Source organism: Triplophysa dalaica, chromosome 21 (genome assembly GCF_015846415.1).
Source record: "Triplophysa dalaica isolate WHDGS20190420 chromosome 21, ASM1584641v1, whole genome shotgun sequence".
Taxonomy (NCBI): domain Eukaryota; kingdom Metazoa; phylum Chordata; class Actinopteri; order Cypriniformes; family Nemacheilidae; genus Triplophysa; species Triplophysa dalaica.
The window spans coordinates 5,140,034-5,161,789 of NC_079562.1; the positions used below are offsets into that span (position 1 = coordinate 5,140,034).

The 21,756-nt window shown below is 39.9% G+C and overlaps 1 protein-coding gene across 1 annotated transcript in view; it reads right to left on the minus strand.

Moving 5' to 3' along the window:
- The window catches only part of diaph3 (diaphanous-related formin 3), a 215,609-nt gene that overhangs the window by 52,901 nt on the left and 140,952 nt on the right, over window positions 1-21,756 (minus strand). Inside the window, 3 exon segments of the mRNA XM_056735197.1 lie at window positions 5,121-5,256; window positions 15,797-15,960; window positions 20,622-20,744. Of these exon segments, the coding sequence (XP_056591175.1) occupies window positions 5,121-5,256; window positions 15,797-15,960; window positions 20,622-20,744 (423 nt within the window).

The window sequence follows — 21,756 nt, forward strand, 5'->3', positions numbered from 1 at the left end:
TTGAGAGGTGGTCGGAAGCGCTTAAAAACTTATGTACATTAGATGTTTAAAAGTAAGCACAATATATGAACCATATAATGCTATTATGACTAGTTTCATGCGGAGTAGCTATTCTTTAATGTTCCACCTGAGGACATTTATGACCATCTCACATGAGTGACACACTACATACGCTAAAGCGCCAGATCACAGACATACTGTTTGACATCCCGCTCCGAGTCAGACCCGAGATCAGAAAGAGTCTAAAGGGACAGGACAGGTGTTTGCACAGGAACAGAACAATCATTTCTGACAGATCTTCAGCCCCTCATCATTATGTCCATTTGCTCTTGTGTTTATCTGAAGAGGGTGAAAGAGAGATGACAAATAATGAAGACAGCAATTACGTCCCCTATAATCTTTCATCACGCCGCTTTTCTTGTTCTCGTCTTTCACGTCGCAGGTTCTGAATAGATGTAAAGAGCACAGTTTCTCAGGTGTCTGTCTGGTATTGCTTTTGATGAAATGCCACCTGCTAATCTAATTTGTCAGGTGCATATTCTGATAATTAAAGCTTTTTAGAGCTTAAAGGTCAGGTATTTTCACTGTTCTCTATGAAACAGAGAACGACAGCAAAAGATAAAGTAAAATGTGCTGGTTCTCATGCAGAAGATCAGTAGGGCTCAGAGGCCTATATATCTTGTAGAAATCTTAATTTGTTTCATCATGAAAAATTTTACTTGCTTATGTTTAAATTGATCAACTTTACCATCAATAATGTCAACTAAAATAGTCTTATTTTGTAAATGATTCATTTCTGTCTTTATGCAACTTAGCCCTTGCTACAATGAAATCTGATTGGTCCAAAAATCCAATATGCTTAGCTATAAATTAAACGCTACATACTGTATGTGTTTTTCTCTTGCAGTACAAACAGACGAATTACTTGTCAATGGAAACTATCGTACCTGGTGTAAGATTTTCAACAATGGACTGTTAGATTTCATCAGGCTTTTACTTCACCATACTATATGTTCCCTTATGTAGGCTATAGGGGTCGGGGTTGACTCCATCAGCTACGTTTAGAGCTCTAGGGAGCTGGGAGCCCCCCATGTGGTTTCCTCCTAAAAGAAAGGCTGATATCTGGGGCAGAATACCTAGAATGATGGGCTTTAGTGCACTTCCTGGATTAGAAAATAGTGCAGGCTAGTGTGTTTGCTGTGTGTCTATGGAAACATGCCCTAATTCTGTTAGAAGTCTGGTCTGTTGCTTTGAACGAGCACAGAGACCCTCCCCTTCCTCTGAAACCATGATCATGTATTTCCCTATACTCCATTGGTCTGGACATGAATCGCTGTTGCCTGCGTGTGTGCGACTCCAAAACCTTACAGTGGAAACTTACGCACAGCTTCCTCTCTGGCTAACAGCGGCAAACCAATTTATTATATTTTCCTTTCCGTCTCGCATCCTACCACCCACCACCAAAGAACAGGCCGCTTCCGCTAACCCTAACACGTACAGAGCGTTGCCTCTCTCACCGGGGCGGTTCAGATTACCACCGTGCTTTAATTGACAGTCTCCTTGGAGACGAACAGGAGAAGTGGCAATGGTAACCTGGAAACACAAAAGAGCCTATTTGTACTGTCTGACTTCAGACGGGAGACAGACATCATCAAAAAGTGAGAGTGAGAGTGGGGAGCGAGAGAGGGAATTGTTATTATTTGTGAATAGAATCCAGCCGCTCTCTCTCACTTCCAAAGCAGTGCACACTGCGCTCTGTGCAGCCTCGTGCGCTAAAGAGCTACACGCACGCTTCCAGCACACGCGTGTAAGCCAGACATCAGAGCTCAGAGATGGAGCGCCGGAAAGAAAGAGAGTAGTGACAGAAGAAGAAAGGAGAGATAAAGAGGGACATGATTAGTAACTAATTGGTGTGAAAGATTTGTGATCGAAAGCAGACGGGGAGAAGAGGAAGCCGTGGATGGTCTCTCTTTGAAGGCGACGTTTCTAAGAAGCTTTGATGTCGCCCAGTCTGCGTTTGCAGCTGCACCTGAGACAGGACGAGCGCTAAAAATGAATATTTGGGTAAAGATGTGCAGTGACTTCAGCCCCTGCATGAAATAACGTGCATACATTACAAGAATTTCAGAATATAAATTCATTCTTTAGTAATTATTTTACCTATGCTAACGATACACTTTTTACGATACAACTATAATCAGAATTTGTTAGCTGTCTTGAGTGGCTGCCTGATCAAAAACATATCATAAACGTAACATATAATGTATAGTATTTCTGCACTTAAAAAGGAAGCACATTCTTTGGCTTCGATGCGTTCAGTGTTAATTCATATGGTAACGCCGACTGACACACACTTGCACTCAAACTCAGGTGGCACAGGGTAAGAGGGGGAACTCTGAAGCTCAGCATCTGCGGATGAGAGACCAATCCCACGGATTGACTGGACAGACAGCAGTATTAGTTGAAGAGACACCTGAGTCCTCATGAAAGCGCTGTGTTTTTACACACTCCAACCGATTGGGAAACTGCCAGAGTCTGACAGGCACACACACAGACACACGCACACGTACACACTTGTTTACACGCACACACTCTCAACGTCATGTGTGTTCTACATTTTTCTTTATCTCTGAATCAGCACACACTCCTCCACCTGTGGCTCTGCGACTCCACTGACAGAGAGAGAGAAGAGAGAGAGAGAGAGAGAGAGAGAAAGCTACACTACAAGAGCCTGCATGGTCTGGTGTTGAGGAGCCAATCCTTGTAGGAGGATACTGCTGGTGTTTGATTGATGATGATGAAAGAAGGATAAAAAAGCAAGCTGCACACACAAACAGGGGATGTAGAGGGAGTACCCATAGCATACATTAGAAATGAGTTCGGTAAGGTTCAACACTTCCCATTGTAAACGCACAAAACATGAAATGGATTTTCAACCCAGGATGACAGAGAACAGCCTTTTAATTCCAGAAGCCATGCTACTGTTAAACAGCTTTCCCTCTGCTTACTATAAATTCTAGTAAATTCTTCGGCAAAGAACCTGCATGAACCACAAAAGGCCAGTTTAAGAGAAGTGTAATAGAAACAGCTCATTTAAACATTGATTTCAAAATATAAAACGAAATCTCAAATTATACATAGTTAGGATAATGAAAACAGAATATATACAGATAATACAGAAACAGAAAGGCTATTCGATCAACATTCCGTCTGAAACCGACAATGATCCTTTTTTACATTGTATATCTATATGTAATTTATACGCCAATAAAGCTTTGAAAAAAGAAAAAAGGGGAAAAACAAAGAAAAAAGAAACAGCTTCTCTTTTCTGAGGATAAAATCCATGTTAACCACAAAGCTGAAATCTCTCACTAGAACTCATCCGACAAATAAAAGGCAAGAAACCGAGTGCCTGGACAGTGTGTAGTGCCCCCTGTTGAGCACAGAGAGCAGCGACATGCTTTCAGTGAACACGAGCAGTGGATTCTCATTAACTTGAAACCGAACCACTTCCTTTCTGAATGACCGCATTATGAGTCATTTAATAAAATTCACATTTACTTTAAAGGTTGATTAGAGACCTGCTCCGGAGACTTAAACAGTGAGATTTGTATCTCATGAAAGTGAAGGACAGCAGTCAGAGAAAGAGAAAATAAAACCCACAGAAAACAAAGCCCAGCAGAATCAGCCAGACTTCAGTATGGTTGCCTTTTATAAAACCTTGACTTTACATGACAGAATAATATCCCTCCCTAGTGAGGCTTATGCTTTCCTAAGCAGAAAAAAAATCATCTCTCCCAACCCTCCTTTAACAAACTGTCTAATGTATCACTTAATATTCAAACTTCACTTCTTCCCTTAAAACCCCTTACATGTGACTCATATCAACTATGAGCAGAAAAGTTGCTAGCAGTCCATGCAATTTTACTTTTGACCTTCTGAAACAGCCACACATTACGTATCTGTGACTGGCACAGCACACCAAAGAAGACTGATGCGTGTGCATATCTTGATATACCGAGGCATATAATGACATTGAGACATTAACCGTTATATTACACACGTTAAACATCCTATGCAAATTAGGTCAAAGTGGTGCATAATTAATACGCACTAGGCCATGAATGATAAATTCCCAGATGTCTACCTACCTCTGGATTTCTAAACCGCTACCTGACATTAGCTGACCTTCTGTTATCAGAAATATTTTTATAAGCCCCGCCCATGACAAAGCCCCACCTCTTATCCTACTTCGGAGAAGACTTCATCTCCCATCCCCAACAATCTGTTTCTTCATCACTACTCAAGTCTGCCCACAACAGTAAACTTTACACTCTATGAGATAATGCGACTAATGATCTCCTCTCTCCATAATGGTATTTGTAAGTGCGTGTGTGTAATAAGTGCATAAAGAATGCACTGCAGGGCTCCTCTACTGCTGTATTGACCCAGCGTGAGACCTGATACTGACACAAAACCCATCCCAGTCAACACTGGGAGCACGCTGTGTGTGTGTGTACACCCCCCCACAAACATACTTCAAACAGTGGGAGACAAACACTTGTGGCAACATGCATTATAATAAACTGAACTCTCTCTGCTCTTCATTTCTCACGTGTGTGTCTCGTGAGAGCAGAAAACCTGTTTGTAATCCAATCGCATCTCTAATTTCATTCCGAATTCCATTTTTTCATTACGATGCCGATGCTCGCTCGGATAGACGCCTTCTGATGTGTAAAAAGTCTGTGAGCACGTCAGATGATGCACGCGTGTGGTTTTACATGTAGATTGGAATGAGTCAGAACTGTGAGTGTTCTTGGGAACACACAAACACGTATTGTAGAGTGAATTTTGACATTAAAATGGCAGTAAAAAATGTCTGACTGCTACTTATTTATACATAAAACATGCTGCGAAAACTGTAAAAATAAAACAAGGAAACACACTCAATCATTCTCACTCATGTTCTGCCCGCGGTCTCTCGCCTGTATGTTTAAAAACAAGAACCCGTAGGATGCTGTTCTGGGACTTTTTAATCAATCCCAAAAGAGAGTTTTCTACAGCGTACACTTACAAAAACTTTAAATGAGTTACCGAGTCGAGACTGATAAACATCTCACCTGTGTTGACCTCCAGCAATCTCTTCTTCTTCATCTGCCTCTCCTGTTTCTCTCGCTCGGCCTTCTCTTTGGCTGCCCTCGCCCTTCTTTGCTTCTCCTCCGCCTCTTTTCTCTTTCCATTCTCCTTCACTGCTTGCTGGAGTAGAGAGAGAAGCATGAAAGTTAGAAGCCTGAACCACTCAGACATAAGTGGGAACACGGAAGCAAATATTAAAGACAGGGAAAATATTCAAGGGAAAACAAGATCTTATGACCATGACGTCTAATGTCTGGCTCCAAAAAGAACAAAAAACATAAAAAAATTGTTAATTAAAAGCTTTTCAAGTTATTTTATATATCCATTTTGCTATATGAAAAAACGTGAGCCAGTGAGAGAGATATAATTAATAACATCATAAAGAAATACATTTAGCAAATGTGTGTCTTACACCAAAACAACACCACATACTGAATCTCCCATGGTTAAAAACGATGTATATTTAATAAAGTGTTCTTATTTTAAGACATGAAAAGGTTACCCAGAGGAATATTCAAGTTTTTCAACTAAGCAAATATCAACATGTAGGTGACTTCACAGTCATCAGTATTTAAAATCATTTATTTTCTAACTTGACTTTAGAACTTTCAAAGAAAAGCAAAGTAGCCAGAAATAAATGTTTAAGATTTCTGTCAAATACTGGCATTACCTTAAATGTGTAAATGTGTTTCTCTCTCATCAAACACATTTAGAGAAAGATAGAGTGGGCAAAAGGAGTGTGTGACAAGAGAAGCAACGAGAACAAACCAAATAGCTCAAATAAATGGACGACAATATAAGTTGGGGAGGAATGAAAGGAAGAGGTGAAAACAGTGTAAGGTGTAGTAAAACTGTGGAGGACAGACGGCAAGAGACCTTCTTTCCTGGCTTTGAAAACACTCTGAACACTTCAAACATTTTCAGGAAAATCTGGGGGGCAAGAACAGACGAAAATACCTCGTTTTCTTTTCTTTTAGGACCATTAACGGTCAAAGAGTGTTGTTAGAAATCTATAACTCCTCTTTTGGTTTGATGAGGGCTACTTTTCCATGATGTAAGAACACTCAGACAATCAGAACAAGCTATCAGAAAGAAACATCATTAGAGCAGTCACCTTGTCCTTACACTTCATGTGCCTCTTTCTTCTGCTCTCTTTCTCACTTAAGCCTTAAAAGCCTTCTCCAGATAATGGATGTATTTGTAAGTGTGCAGAACAGAGCCAGTGACACACCTCGCACAAAGGTAGAGTGGAACAGGCAAAAGACGAACAGGTTTAATATGAAAAGGCAGAAAGAAGACGAGGGAGAGACAGCTCAACCCTGAAGGAAAAATAAAGGTGACATCACAGGGAAAAAAAATATACACACACATACACACAAACTGAGCATTCGGGTTGTATAAACCATACAAACTGTATGTTCTATCCCCTCTATTTCTGCATTTTTTATTTTTTTAAATAAACATTATTTAGTTTGATTTATAAGATGTTCTTATGGGGAGTAATTGGTTTTACAAACTTTGTGGGGACATTTAGGGACACACACACACACATTTCTAAAAGTTAAATAAATGCATTTAATGCACTGGCTATAAAACAACATTTTGCAGATTGTTTTTATACTTTTATAAAAAATTGGTCACACTTTATAATAAGGTGCTATTTATTTACGATAAGTTAATGCATAAAATGAGCTACAGTAACAATGAACAATACTAATACAGCATTTATTAATGTTAGTTCATGTTAATTTCAGCATTTACTAAATACATTATTTAGTGTTAATGCTCCATGAGCTAACATGAATAACTGTTTAGACATAAACTAACTTTAACAAGGATCAATAAATGCTGAAAAACTAAATTGTTCATCATCTAATATTAGCTAAGCATTTACTAATGTTAACTTAATGCGCCTTATTGTAAAGTATATTAAAAAAAAATTATGCAAAACAATATTGAGTTAATTCTGCACTGAGCAATATTTGTTCAAAGATTGTCAAAGGAGGCCAACTTTATTTGCCAAATTGAAACATATACTTGTTCTTCTGTTTCTTTTGTGTTAAGATTAAACCTGGTATTTTGTCTGCACCGTAGGCTTCCAAAACGCCAGTTTATATAATTAAAGAAATAACAGCATGAGAGCAGGACAAATAGGCTGCAAGATTAAATTTGACAAAGCTGGTAAAACTTTTATAGCACTAATTGAATCGATTGGAACACAAGAACTCAGCGCAGAGACATATTGAAATGATGATATAATTACACACACACAGCTGTATATTATATTTTATATGACAGCACACTTTAAGACCATGTTCATCCTGTTACCCAATGTCCTTTAGCCACACCTCACCAATGCATCTAATACTCACTCTTGTTGAAAACTCTCGTCAAACCTTCTCTCAGAGAGGATTATGGGATTGGCAAAAATGCCCCTAGTAAATAGCTAAAGCAGACATTGGTTCTATTTTCTGTACAGTTCACAGATCTCCAGCAGGTCCTACAGCAATGGCCCCTTATATGAGCAGGAAATACGGCTATTGACGGTGTGCCCGGACAGACTATAAGTCACATGATAACGAGGCTTATTCCCCGTTGCGTGCGGCGGATTACCGACACAGTCTGAGATCACAGTAAATCCCGACGTGGGGAACAGGATAGTAAGATGGAAGATGGGCTAAATCAGCTCTCCTCTCCACAGCCCCATGACAGCACGCACACACCGAGCGCTTTAAACACTTTCATTAGAATTAGGGGAGAATGAAAAGCAGCGGCGTGTGACCTCGCGCTTCGTAGCACGGACATCAATATCAACGCTAATACAAGAGGGGGATTCATAATGACCGTGCCCTTCCATCACAAGGGTCAAACTCGACAACACTTCAAACTTTCATTAGACTGTCTTATAGCTCCTCAGGGTGTCGCTGATGCCGGCGTAATGCTAATTTCAACAAATCTGATGTGCTAGATGGAGTCAACTGGTGCTGATTTAAAATAGTAAACTAGGACCTAAAAACAACACTTCCCAAGAGAGCAAAGGGAGCAATTAAATCCTTCACACTTAAGCTGCCGCTGAATTTTAAGAGCAGTTTGTGTCAAGAATCTGCTAAATCTGACTCCAAATCGCTTCTATTGCTAGTTCCCCTCAACAGGAAGTGAAGTCGCTAGTGCCCTGACCCGGCTTCTCAGCAGGTGGATACTGCAGAATCGCACAGATGCTGTTTCATCACTTCAGAACAACTACACAGACGGAGGTCTTATCTAATGTGCTCTGCTTTGTGCCTGGTGGCCTCATCTGAACCAGGTTTGACAGGTAAGTCAATGCCACCTCCCTCACAAAGTGGGTAAAGCATCAATAGCAATGTAGAGCGAGATTGTTAGATCCAAGTGTTCAGAGTCAAAATGATTAAAACAACAGTGCTCTGGTGTATAACTGCAGATGGGACTTACCTGTACACTGCATAAATGAACAGCTGTTCAATAAGAGCACAGAAAAACATCACCGCTGTCCTTCCCAAACCTTGTACGTCCAAATTCGCTATTTTTCATATGGAAAAAACTGTACTTTTGAAAACGATTTCAATCCTGCTTTGCTTTTTTTTTAAATACGTATTATTGGTATAATATTTGCAAAACCATGTGACAAACATAAAATAATGATGTTTGCCAAAAATCACGTAAAATGAAGATACAAGGTTTCAGAAGGATAACAGCTACATGCAAAATCACATAAGCTGAGATTGATCCGTTTTAGGATAATGTGCCATGTTTTACCTGCTTTCCAAATCATAGCCGTGCAACAGACCAGTGCATACTGTAAATAAAACTTTAAACAACAACAAGCACAAAAGGCTGTATGCTCTCTTAAAGAGCTTCTGATCCGAATGCTTTTGCTCAAAAGCGACAAATGCTACACGAACAGAACTCAAGAGGGTTCAAAGCACACACTGGACTGTTCTGATAACTGCCACTTAATGATTTTCCAGTGGTAATTGTGAGCGGGTTAGCATCAGGGCACTTGTTTTTCTACATCGGGGATGGATGAGAGTGAGGATGCCAGCTACGCATATACATACAAGTTTCGTTGGCTGTTGTGCAACAGTCAGCATCTGTGAGTAAATGACTGATGAGGGGTTAAGGGGAAAATCCCACACACAGCTGAGCGGAGGAAACTCCTCTGAATAGACTATCCATCTCTGTGGCCCCCACACACCATTACACACCATTACTGCACAATCTACACTGATGGGCCTTGCTCTCTTTGGACGTTCTTGATGATACTAGGCATTTGTGTCTGGCTACACCACATACAATAAGACAAAACAAAAGTCAAATGACCCCTTTTAAATGACTTAAGCTGTCTACAATGGATGCATCCGAAGTGTCAATATGCATACAATGTTCACCCGCATTAAAATGTCTGAAAATACTGTTATGAACCTTATTTGTTGTACATAAATAGAACATCTAAAAATACATCTACACAAGCTGTGATCACATAAAGAAAAATATATTTAAATGATTTTTATCTGGTTCTCAAAACTAAGAATCAACCCTCAATGTTTTATTGAGGACGGCGTATATAGTAACACAGTCAGTTGTGTCAACGCTCAGTAGCGGTAACAGAGAGCGAACAGCTTGCATTTGTCATTCCCTGCTGAAAAGACACATCTGTGCAAATTGCTTGCCTTTATTTTTTTCACTCTGCAAAACTTTTGCGCTTGTTTTTCTTTGAATCTATTTAAATCCGCGTGTTAACCGTGAGACGCGGCTCCATGTGAACTGAACAAAGTGTGTCGGAAGGAGTCTAAAATGCTGTTAGGAATGATTGATGCTTGGCAAACTCCGAGTACAGAGCTGAGGCTCTCATAAGAAATGCCTTAATATAGATCACAACAGCTGCATGTCTACCTCGAATAACCCTGCGCTAATCTGATGAAGACGTTCTCACAGCAAATCTATTCCTCTTCTGTCAAGCCCGATGTGTCTGATTAGACCCCGCCCACTCTCCCATAACACACCTAACCAATAGGGGATTAAACTCCTCTCTTCTCATCTGCATAAACGGCCTTTAACTCTGTTAAGGATGAGAGCGAAGGGAAAACGATAAACACAGGGTGCAGAAATTAGGACGAAACTCTGCGTTCTCCGTCGGCCTGAAATTGCCTGTTTTCTCATTATAGAGCCGGTCTCCATTTTCTAGCCATCGTTTGAACTTAATTACTGCAGTCGTGCCAGGACTGAGGCCCTCGCTATTTCCCCGCTCGCTCGCGTCCAATTCGGTTTGACAGGAGACAATTCAGGCAGATATAGACCCGCTACAGAGGGTTACAGTGAAGGAAGCTAATTTCGCTAAAGTAATTGCTTTAGCTTCATTTTGTTTGCATTAAACAGCGGAAAAATTGACAGAAAAAAGTTCAAAGAAAAATACATGATGCATCACAGTAAGTCATCAAACTTTCTCATGGACAAATATAGGTCACATGCGTGTGAAAGTTGAACCACCGACTGTCAACACAGAATGAAATAAAACAACAACGCAACTAAACAAATTGAATATGAAATGCACTGTATAATATCTAGATTTAGAATACATAAATTGCGTTTGGCGAATGGACTTATTAGGAGCTGGATGAGTCTTAATGGGAGGTGCTTTATAGCAGCCCACCAGGTCTCTGTTAACAGAATTTAGCAGACGTTAAACAGTCACTATCAATCCCAACAGGACAGCCTCTCTGTTTTTACTCAATAAAACTGTATGACATTTAGATTAAAGTGGAATCTGAACACTACTATTCACATTATAGGTGGATCATCGGACGCACACGCATGGCCTCAAGTTAACTTCCGGTCTGTGTTTGTTTATTGGTCTTGCTTGTTTAATCAATTTATATTTGTGGTGACGAAGGCGGGACGAGAGCCGTGAGGCGGGGCCGGTGGCGTGAGTGATAGTTGAAATCAGCTGTGCGCACTCCGGTCCCGCATATCTCACGGAGGAAATCAGGAGCATAAGAGGACAAGCAACGGGACTGCTGACGAGAGAGGACCGGGCCCGGACATATGTTTAAGTTTTTGTTTATGTTCATATGGCATTTTACTTCCTTATTATTGTTTATTTATTTTGATTAAAGTGCTTTAAATGTTCGCCGGTTCCCGGCTCCTTCCTTCCTTTTATTGAACCTTGTTTCAATATTAATATTAATTTATATCAATATTTTGCTGTATAGTAATTGTATTAAATAAACAATGTGTTGAATTTTATTGTATATTAGTTTTATTAAAAAAAATTGTTAAGCCAAGTAACAGCTTTCTACAGGTAACCTCAAATAATACTTTTAACTTGCTGGCTAATGTTATTTACTTGTTATTATTTTTGGTTATTATCAGGAATAATCTACAGGGACTTTATCTTTGCGCAGGTGTACCGGAAGTTAAGTCTGTGACACAAAAGTGCAGATGCACACTAACGTTTGTTTATCTTGCTGCCCAAATTTGCATTCCATCTACATAGAACTGGAACCTGGTGACTAATTCAAACGCTAAATAATACCGTTAAATCGATTTTACTTTAAACATCAATTCTAGTTAGCTTGAAATATTTTTATCGATACTTGTTTGTACTGAAATGACTGAATTTTTAACCAATATATTAAACACAATATAGTTTACACTATCAGCCACCTGGGATACATTTCTACACACTGCGATTGCCAAACATTATAAGATTCTATTCTCAGTAACAGATACATGTCATGCTGCCTCAGCTTTCAGTTAAGTCTGAAGGTGGCATAATGTTATTGGATATCTTTTGAAAAACACACTGTCTTGGAACTTTGAATCCCTCACATGATTCCTCTGAACGCAGCTCACTACAGTAGGTTCTGGAACAGAGCCATTGTAATTAAGATGAATTATGTTATTTACTGAACTGAAAACTGTTTTTCAGAACTGACTTTTACACCTGACTTCATCGAAATGACAGGATATGCATGTTAATGAGCTTACACTAAACATCATAAATACCAGTTTTGGGTAGAACCAAAAGGAAAAGCGAGCATGCTGATTTTCCCTCCTATTCTCTCTCTCTCTCCGCCTGCAGGTCATGGCGTGTTCACCCACTCTCCCTTGTCTGTCTACCATTAGCCACGGTCAATTGGATTCCTGTCAGCACCGCCGAACTGCTGCTGGTCTATTTCAAACGGGTGGGTGAGCAGAGAGGGAATGCTCATACACACACGTACACTAAAAGACTCCCAGACAGACAGACATAGTTCAGTGTAAAATGACTAACACCCAATGCAAGCAGGGCTTAGAGTGAGGGGGCACATTTCAACAGTAGTGTTAGCAGAATGTGACATATGTCCTTTGTGGGGGTGGGATGTTCACCTGGACTCCATCATGTGTTGGTCGGTCTCCTATAAAGAAAATGGCAACAATGTTGAAATGCTTTGATGTGGATGCATGTGTAATAAAGTGGGTATTCGCTGATAAGGCAGAGTTGCCGGCTAGAGGTCAAAGGTCTACTGTAGGAATGAAAGAGTATGGCAGGTTGCCACAGCAACGTCCGCAGATCTGGATTATGGGATATGATCAGAGGCAGGGTTTACGGTGCAGGAATGAATCGGCTTGCACAGCTCTCTTGCTCTTTAGCCTCATAATTAACTGGCTGCTTTAAACAATTCGCCTCCTTTTTAAGGCATTTTTCTGTATTTTATAAATTCCCCAGAACATCCTGCAGCTTAGAGTGAGGTGTGAAATCAAATTACTATTATGTTGCCTAGGAGTCCCGTCTCAAATCCTTGTGATTTAATTTTCAAAAAATCTGGCCGTGGAGCTTTTATAATAAATCCTAATGCAGCAGATTTGGCCACCCTATAAAATACATAAAGAAAAAAGAAAAAGCATGGGATCTGGCAATTATGGTAGAAATGCCAAGGTATGTGTGTGTCCACACACACCCAGGCGGCGCTTTTGGACATCACAGAGGTGTTGGAACGGTCAAATCAAAGCAGCCTACCTAGGCATCACTTTGGCTCTCACAGGGGTCTTCAAATGATCACATCAAAGCTGTACACCTAGAAGAATTTTGGGGCATCCTAAGGAGGCTCAAATGTTCGTATCAAAGCTATCTTCCTGGAAGGCATTTTGGCGCAGCCTACACATTTTAGAATCAAAGCTGCCAACCTCAACAGCATTTTCAGCATTAGAGGGTCCTTCATCAGCTGTCCAGAATTTCTGAGCATCATATGGCCATTTAACAGCACACATGGGCTTATTTCTTGATGTACTGATGAACCTATAGTATATGCAGAAGAAGAGAAAGGGGCCAGGAGGCGAAATATTTTTTTGCAAATTCAATAATTCACAACTGTCTGATTGGCATGAATGGTCATTTGCTACTGTAGGGGGATTATTACTTTCTTTTTTCCTTCTTTTTTTATTAAATTCCCTGTATGACTCCAATATTTGTCTGTCTTCTAGTCTACACTTTTTTTTCTTGTCCTCTCTTCATTCCGTCACTTTTTCTCTCTAAGAAAGAGAACAGGATGAGAAAGTGAAAGAACCGGTGTGTGTGAGTCTGCGTCTTCACTTCTGGGAATCAGTGCAGCAATGGCCAAAAACAATCTCCATCAAAACACAGACGTCACATAAATGTCACTACGAGGAAAGAACAGTCAGAGCAAGGACAGCGAGAGAGAGAGATGCCATGACTAAGCATGCATGGTTTGACGTCTGCATGTGTATGAGCGTTTGCCGTGCAGGAATGTATGAGTGCATGACGTGTTGCAGTAAGGTAGGTGTGTAGCCCCCTGTTCTACAGCTGGTCCCTTGCCACTCCATAACATTGATTTAAACAAGCTGCTTCTGAGGCCAGAAAACTTACTGACCTGGAAAAAGACTGAAAGAGGATGAAAAAGGAGAGGACGAGAGAAGATGAGAGAAAAGATCAAATCTGGCATGTGACCAGTCAGAACGCTTTAACAGCCAGATAATACACCCTTTATTTAGAGAACATAAAACATTTATTTATTATTTATATGTCAAGATGAAATGAAAAATGGAATGTGTGTGAATCATCACGGCATGTCACAGAGAAAACAAAGCTTGTTTGTATTCTTCCATTAATCTTTAAAAACTTGATGTGCCTCTGACCTGGCTTTATTTTTCTGACGTACTGTAGGCTACACAGACTACTGGTTATTGTAAACCATATATTTGACATTTAGAAATCAAGTGCGTTTACATGTACAGTCTTACTCTGATTATGCTTAATAAGCTGATAACAAGTAAGGTCATGTAAACGCGCAAAACAGTTTTCTTTTATCGGTTATATTTCTTTTATTTTGTTATAAATGGCGTTAGCAAAAAAAAAACACGGCAGAGGTTGTTTTATGCCCATTATTCGAGCTGAAGTGTAAACGCCTTTACCGGTTTCGTTTATGTGAGCATGTCTGACGGAAGTGACAGTAAAATAACGCAAAAAGTCTGCTCTCGAATCATGCAGTTGATGTAGAAACGGCAAAATTTAAAACCTAGTTGCACATGAAAAGAGATATAAAAATACAGCTTCTGACCGATTTCCACGCAGCATTTTTAATTAATAAAACAGACTATCGATGGTGACAGGACTGCACGTGAGAAACCTACTATAATACTGCAGGTAATGCAGCTTGTCTGAACCCTTGCCAACAGTCATGTAATGATGATTCAGAGCAGTGCAATAAAGGTTATGGAGATCAAACGATGATCTTAAACATAAATACACATCAAGATGCTCTCACTGGTGAATGGATATATCATACTGTACACATGAAAGTTGACCATTTAGCCAATAAAATAATGAAGATATATTCATTATATACTACTACTTTGTTCAATAGCACATTCTATGTTCACTGTTGCAATTTCATCAGAGAGAACGAAAACCAAAGTGCAAACTGCTCATTAAGACTGGCAGTTCCAGTTCCACGCTCTTTATTGCACTGGGAACAGGTTTCAAAGACGAACCACAGGAGTGCATTATCATGCAGCTGATGGTGGACCTACCGTCAGCTCATTCCCTAAATTTCAGCATTTTCATCATGAAATCATTTAAAATAATAAAGGCGACGAGACTCGTCTCATCATTGTAGCAGCCATGTGGAAAATAACTTTGCATTTCAAATGGCTTTTCATAAAGGAGACAGGCGGCTTCCCTTTCGTCAGATTAGTGCACTAGAACCTTCAGAATAGGAATGAGGAAAGTGTTTGAGAACACACATATACACACACACACACACACACACAAGGAATACTGAAAGCTCTCAGCCTCGAATGTGTTTGTGTAACCTGCACGTAGTCGTCGTACTGGGACGAGCAATATTTTACTGCTAATTTACCAACTAGTCCATCAGTAAGTTAATACTTCTGATCACATACACGGGGTCAGCGAGGAGTCAAGGCTGGAAGAGAAAATACCCAGACTATACTTTGTAAAGACAGGTTATTCTAGAAACTGGTGTGGGGCCATTGCAAAGCTGCATATCTTCCAAACAAGAGCTGGTCTGAACCCGGCACTGACATGACTCTGGATTTTATAAGGTATAACTGCACTGTGAGAGGATGAGCAGCGTAGGAAAACCCATACACACATAGATCAGGCAAGAAGTGGGTGGCTTACCATAAACATGGCTCTGAAGTTGCTGAGGTCGGTAAAGAGTTCGTCCACTGAGGTCTTCTTGGGGTCGATGGCAAAATACTCCAGCATGTTGAGATAGAGAGTCACCATGTTGCTATTCATGATCACCAGCTTCTGGTACTGATCTCTCGCTTGTGTAGAGAAACTGTGAGAAATTATCGTCAAGGCCTTAAACCGAATAGATGGAGTTAAAAAACAATGAATGTTGCCATTTCTATAGTGAAATGCAGCGGTCACCCTCCAAACTTTGCAGAGATCAGGGTCAGGCCATAGATATATTGAAAAACCTACTGAAGTGTGTCTTAAATCTAAGATCAATGATTTTAAGTCTATACACTTTACAGTATATTTCTACTACTAGACTCTGGTTACGTAACTCTCTTAAACAGAATCCAAAGCACATTCGAAAGCTTAAGTCCTACGATTTTATTTACAGTTAAAAAATTGTACCATCAGCAATTCAGTTCTTCATCCAATTAAAACTGTGCTTGTGTGTACAATATGAGGGAAAAAATATATAATTTATTGGGATGCATGCACACAAGCCATTTATTCGCCAATAAACATAATTATAGATGGTAAAATTGTACTTGCAGTAAATGCAGAAAAGCCGTTTAAACCAGCATTTATGTTCACAATGACTGGTGTTTAGATATAATAGTAGCATGTGGGCTGCAAACCTGAACGGCTGATGTTTTGATGGTGTTCCATATGGAATCCACACTGAACAGTCACAACAGGATTCATAAATGTCTCCAGAGCAGATGTGAACTGAAAGAAACTGGATTTTTACACTTTTCTGAAAATCATTTAAATGGCGCTTGCGACTGCAAAATTCAATGTCAGAACTGAGTGGCTGCAGGGATGTTGGTTACAAAATTAAAAGAGCCCACTCTCAAATCTCTTTAATATTCTGGTCCATCTAATTATAGAGGAACAGCGTACAGACGAATGCCAAAAAGTCTATTAATTTAATCAACCTTATGTTGTTCCAAGCTTTCCGTGCTTACATTCTAGAATGAAACAGAAAATATGCATATACTGACCACTTTTTTTTACTGTAATTGACAAATGTCAGTCTAAAATTATGCCCAAAAAAGCACCATAAATTGAAATAGTCTATATGAAGCACATGGGTTTGGACCAACATGCAAGGAAACTTCTATGTGGAAACTATCCATTCAAGACTACGTGCACAACATATTCACATATATCGCATGTGCACGTATACAACGTTGGGAACAAAGACCTGGTGTGCGATGACAGAGGTGTGAAAATCTTTGATGGAGATCAAAGCTTTCCCCTCAGAATGGGAAGAGAACAGTAACTATCTACATAAAGGCAGACAGAGAAAAAATCAATGACCAGCAGAAAGAAAAAAAGAATTGTAAATGGATAAAGAGGAAAACAAAGTGAAAATCTTTGTCTCAACACAATGGCACAGGAAACATCACAACAATTTGCAGATTAGCTACTCTCACGCTGATGTACAGTTTCTCTAGGATATGAAACACACAAACAAAGCGTCACTGAGTCACATCAAACATATACTTGCTGTGCTACGTCTCACATACACTGATGCTCAGTCCCTCACACGCAAAAAAAAAAACCATGAAAGCGAAATAATCTGGGTCTAATCCTTTGCTGTTAGGTCAGAAACATCTGTGCAAAGATGGCAAGCCTTTCTTCAAATATCTAAACTAACATCCTGACTTTGATGTGGTTTTAATTAATAATCCGTTTTGATGCAGCAGCCTCACGCACACATTCCGCATCAACCTTTCCAAAAATGTGTGTCCAAAAAACCTGTGTTTGTACTTGCTACGGACTACCGTGAGTTTCATTGTGTGTAAGAGCTGTTGCATTTCACTTTCGTTTGAGTGTGTATGAGATGTCAGGACGCACATTTATATTAAACACAAAGTGTTGACGCAACAACACCAAATGTCCTTAAAATCAAATGCTGACATTTATTAATATTTCCAAGAGCCTGCACAGGCCTGACAATATGCAAAATTATCGAGTCTTGGTTTGTACGTGTCGCTTATATTTCACACTCAATAATTCACTGCATAGATCTCATTATTTGGCACAAACCACGGTTATCATTGTAACAAGTCAACCTGAATTCATTATGGCTGCCTACTCTACATAGTTTAGTTTATATGTTCATAGCAGTCTACCAAGTGATGTCTTTATCTAACTGGACACATGCAGGCCGCTGACATCAACAACAAAAGATACAGGACACCCTTTCTCCTTCCCTTTTTAAAGTTAATAACCCTATTTATTTGGCAGTCCTCTCACAATAGATGATTACACGGTTAGTTGCATTTCATCATTTGCCTTTAGCATTTCGTCCTTGCTACTCATGACCCAATCAGAATAAAAGTGCATCCTACTTTTTGTCGTAAGCTAAGTATCAATGCAGTGGGAGATGACAGGTGAACTGTTACATGTTCAGCGGTGTGTGTGGTTGTGCTGAAGTAAACAGCCTCCCCACTCTAGATTAACTACTGTCCTACCACTCAACAGTGCATGTGTATGCTCACCTCAGCCGCATAATCAGGTCTGGCTAGGACAGGTAAGTGACCATTAGGCTGAACTCCGACAACAAGTGGACATCCAGAGACTCTGCTGTAATCTAACACATTTCAGACCAAGACACACTATAACTAGTCCACCATGACTTATTCATGATAAAGACATTAATAGTGAGGGCAGACAGGCCAAAAAGCCTGCGCCTGGTCGGCCCATCCGTAAAGTCTTCAGGGAGTTCATCCTCCTATGCAGGCAGACCTGGTTCGTGCGTCTCCTCTGCGTTCTTTTATGCTCAGAGTTCATTCACACCCTCCAACGCACCTGCTTCAGCGCTCCGATTAGGGAAAGAATAGAACGCAGGGGACAAGCTCACCTAATGAAAGGACAGGCAGTGTATGAAAGAGAGAGATAAGACTTCATTAACTTGAATCCGGATCTGGTGCTAAGAGCTAAGGGGATGGAGAGAACCTGTGAGTGGTGTTAACTACTGCAGGGAGAGAGAAAGGTGGATTGTGTTTTTTGTTCTAAATGACAGACAGCTAAACTAAATAAAGAGAGGGAGGTTGATGGCTGACCCCTGAGCAGAGGCTCGGTGCACAGGCATAAGTACACCAAAGCTTGTTAGACACTCTCATACCGTATACTGTAGGTACACACACTTTTAAAATCACACTCGCCTTCTTGCGAAACCTAGTCAATTGAATGAGTCTACAGCATTTAAATGGGATAGTTCACCCAAAAAAAGAAAACTTGCATCATTTACGTACACTGACGACATTACAAACCTGAATAACTTTCTTCTACACTAGAGGTGCTTCACAAGGTTATTCGATGCCATGGAATGACATTTTTGTCTAAATGGTTCCATAAAGGACCTTTAACATCCGGAAAACCTTTCTGTTTCAACATAGGTTATTTGTGGTGAAAAAAGGTTGTGAAAAGGTGAGAAAGAGATGGTTCTTTAAAGAACCCTAGACTAAAATTACTCGTTGTGGAACAACGATGCCATTGAAGAACCTTTCTACCACCTTTTATTTTTAAGAGTGTTAGTAATTTGAGAAATGCGAGTGGTTTGTGTCTACTGAATACAATGCAAGTCAGTATTGTTTGGTTAAACACATTCTTCAAAATATCTCCTTTTGTGTTCCGCAGAAGAAAGTCATGCAGGTTTGGAATGACATGAGGGTGAGTAACACCTCTTGCTCTTTAACATTGGATACGCTTCTTGAACTGGCATTTCATATTGGAGACAATCTCAGCTTTATTGACCATAAGACCTTATGGGTGCCTTTAGAAGTACGACTGCAATTGTGCAAGAAGTTTAATGACAAATTCACATCCAGAACAAAAGCACCAACTCAGAGCAAACAAAAAAAGCAAACAATTCAACAGAAAAATTACTGCATGTAAAAGCTTGAGTGAGAGGAAGCTGTGGGGTCGAAAACAGTCCACTGCGCTCAACTATGTGGCTGGTGAGCAAGATAATAACCTCCCCTGGTAGAGTCAAGGCAGGCCAGCATGAAGGGTAGAGCAGCCGGGTCAGGCCCAAAACACAAGCATCCACCCCAGGCATTCGCCTCGATCCTGGGCACCACACACTCACTAGCAAAACAGGATTCAACTATCAAAACTGAGAGCGTCTGGGAAGACGCATAAAGGGTGCATGTGAAATATGTGATTATCAGGAATGCCTTGCAGAACCGTAGAAAATGAAAAAAAGTAATGTATTTAAGACACACAGTGGCCGTCACACTCCACGCTCCTATACAAACACCAAAAAAAAGGTTCATTAAAGATTTTCAAGTTTTTTTTCCAGCTATCGTTCATTCAGGTAGCTCCCTCATATCACCCTTGGCAACACGTCTGGCCTTCATTGTAATTCAAACGTTTGCCATTTGCGGAGGAGACAACACCCAGACCACAGGGAACGGTTTCGAATGCAATGACATACAGCGGGAAAAAGAGCAAACAAGCTGAGGAACAAATACATGAGTACGACTCCATTATCAAACTGTCTTAGGTTTCACACGCTGCCCAGTGAAACTCAATGCAAATAAATAATTCACACACAGTGACACAAACTTTGATTAGTGTACTGCGTGCCTGTGCGGTAGACAAGGGTGTTGAAAAAATGTTACCACCATGTGTTCGAGAAATAACAATGCTGCCAGCAGAACAATAAATAAAAGTACTGAATATGACAAGAATAACTTTAAAATAAGGAAACAAATTCGAACATGTATATGTGCTTGTACATTAAAGGATATTGCCATCTTGCTGTGGAAAAGGTCCTGGTCATCTGTAGAGCTGAAAGTTTCCAGATCCTTCTCCAACTGCAGCAGATGTAACTCCATCTGTCTCAAACTCTTCTCCATGTTTTCTGCTGACACTAGACACACACACACACACACAAAAACATATAGATTTAAAACGATTCACCGGCACACTTTATTTACAGCAAATAGGTGTATATGACCGTTTCGAGGAAATACATATTTTCCATTCTGCATTTGGAAAAGAACTGATGTAAACAAAAGTTCAACAAGCAAAAAATAAACTCTTGCCATCGGAAAATAAATTTAGGATGCTTCGGAAAAAGTTCACGTCAAAATAAAAAAATTCTGATCGTTTACCAAAAACACATGCTCTTAACAATCCCCTGTGACCTACATCTTGACTCCTCTGAAAATGGCAAACGCTTGAATGTCAGCTAAGGCCAGGCATGTTTGCATGAGGAGACACAGAGCACGGTAAACATGGGTAATTTCTATAAACCTACAGAAATGTAAGCCAATATTTACGGAAATACTGAACATATAGTGAACTGACATCAAGACATTAAGTTTAAAGAAAAGTATTCATAACATGCAGAATATTCTTTTTTTTGTCATTTTTGAAGACCCCAAACTAATATTTTTGATCTTGACAGTCTTCATGATACTATATTTAATGAATCATATGAAACAAGATTATTTTTTTTACATTTTTATTATGAACTATACCCTTAAAGGAGCCGGTTGTCGTAGTGTTTTACTTGTTATATTGTGTGTATTGAAGAGAATCCTCTGTACACTTTATTCTTTAAGATACACAGGTTCTTCTGTCTCAACAGTTAAATCAATTCAGGTGTGAAAAGCAGAGCGGCAATGTGTGGAAACTTTGCCTTGGCAACATTGTGCTACATGGTAACTGCTGCGTTTTACACATCCAATGTGTGTTTGTTACTCGAGTGTAAATTTGCGCAGACAAACACATGCACAGCTGTCAGCCGAAGTGATTGTGTGCAGTGCGGATTTCTCAACGTTAGATCGATATCACATTACTGTTTCACTCACTTACACAGATCTCTGAACACTCATTCGTGGTGGAATTCAGGATGTGTTGTGTTTTCTTTCCCATGT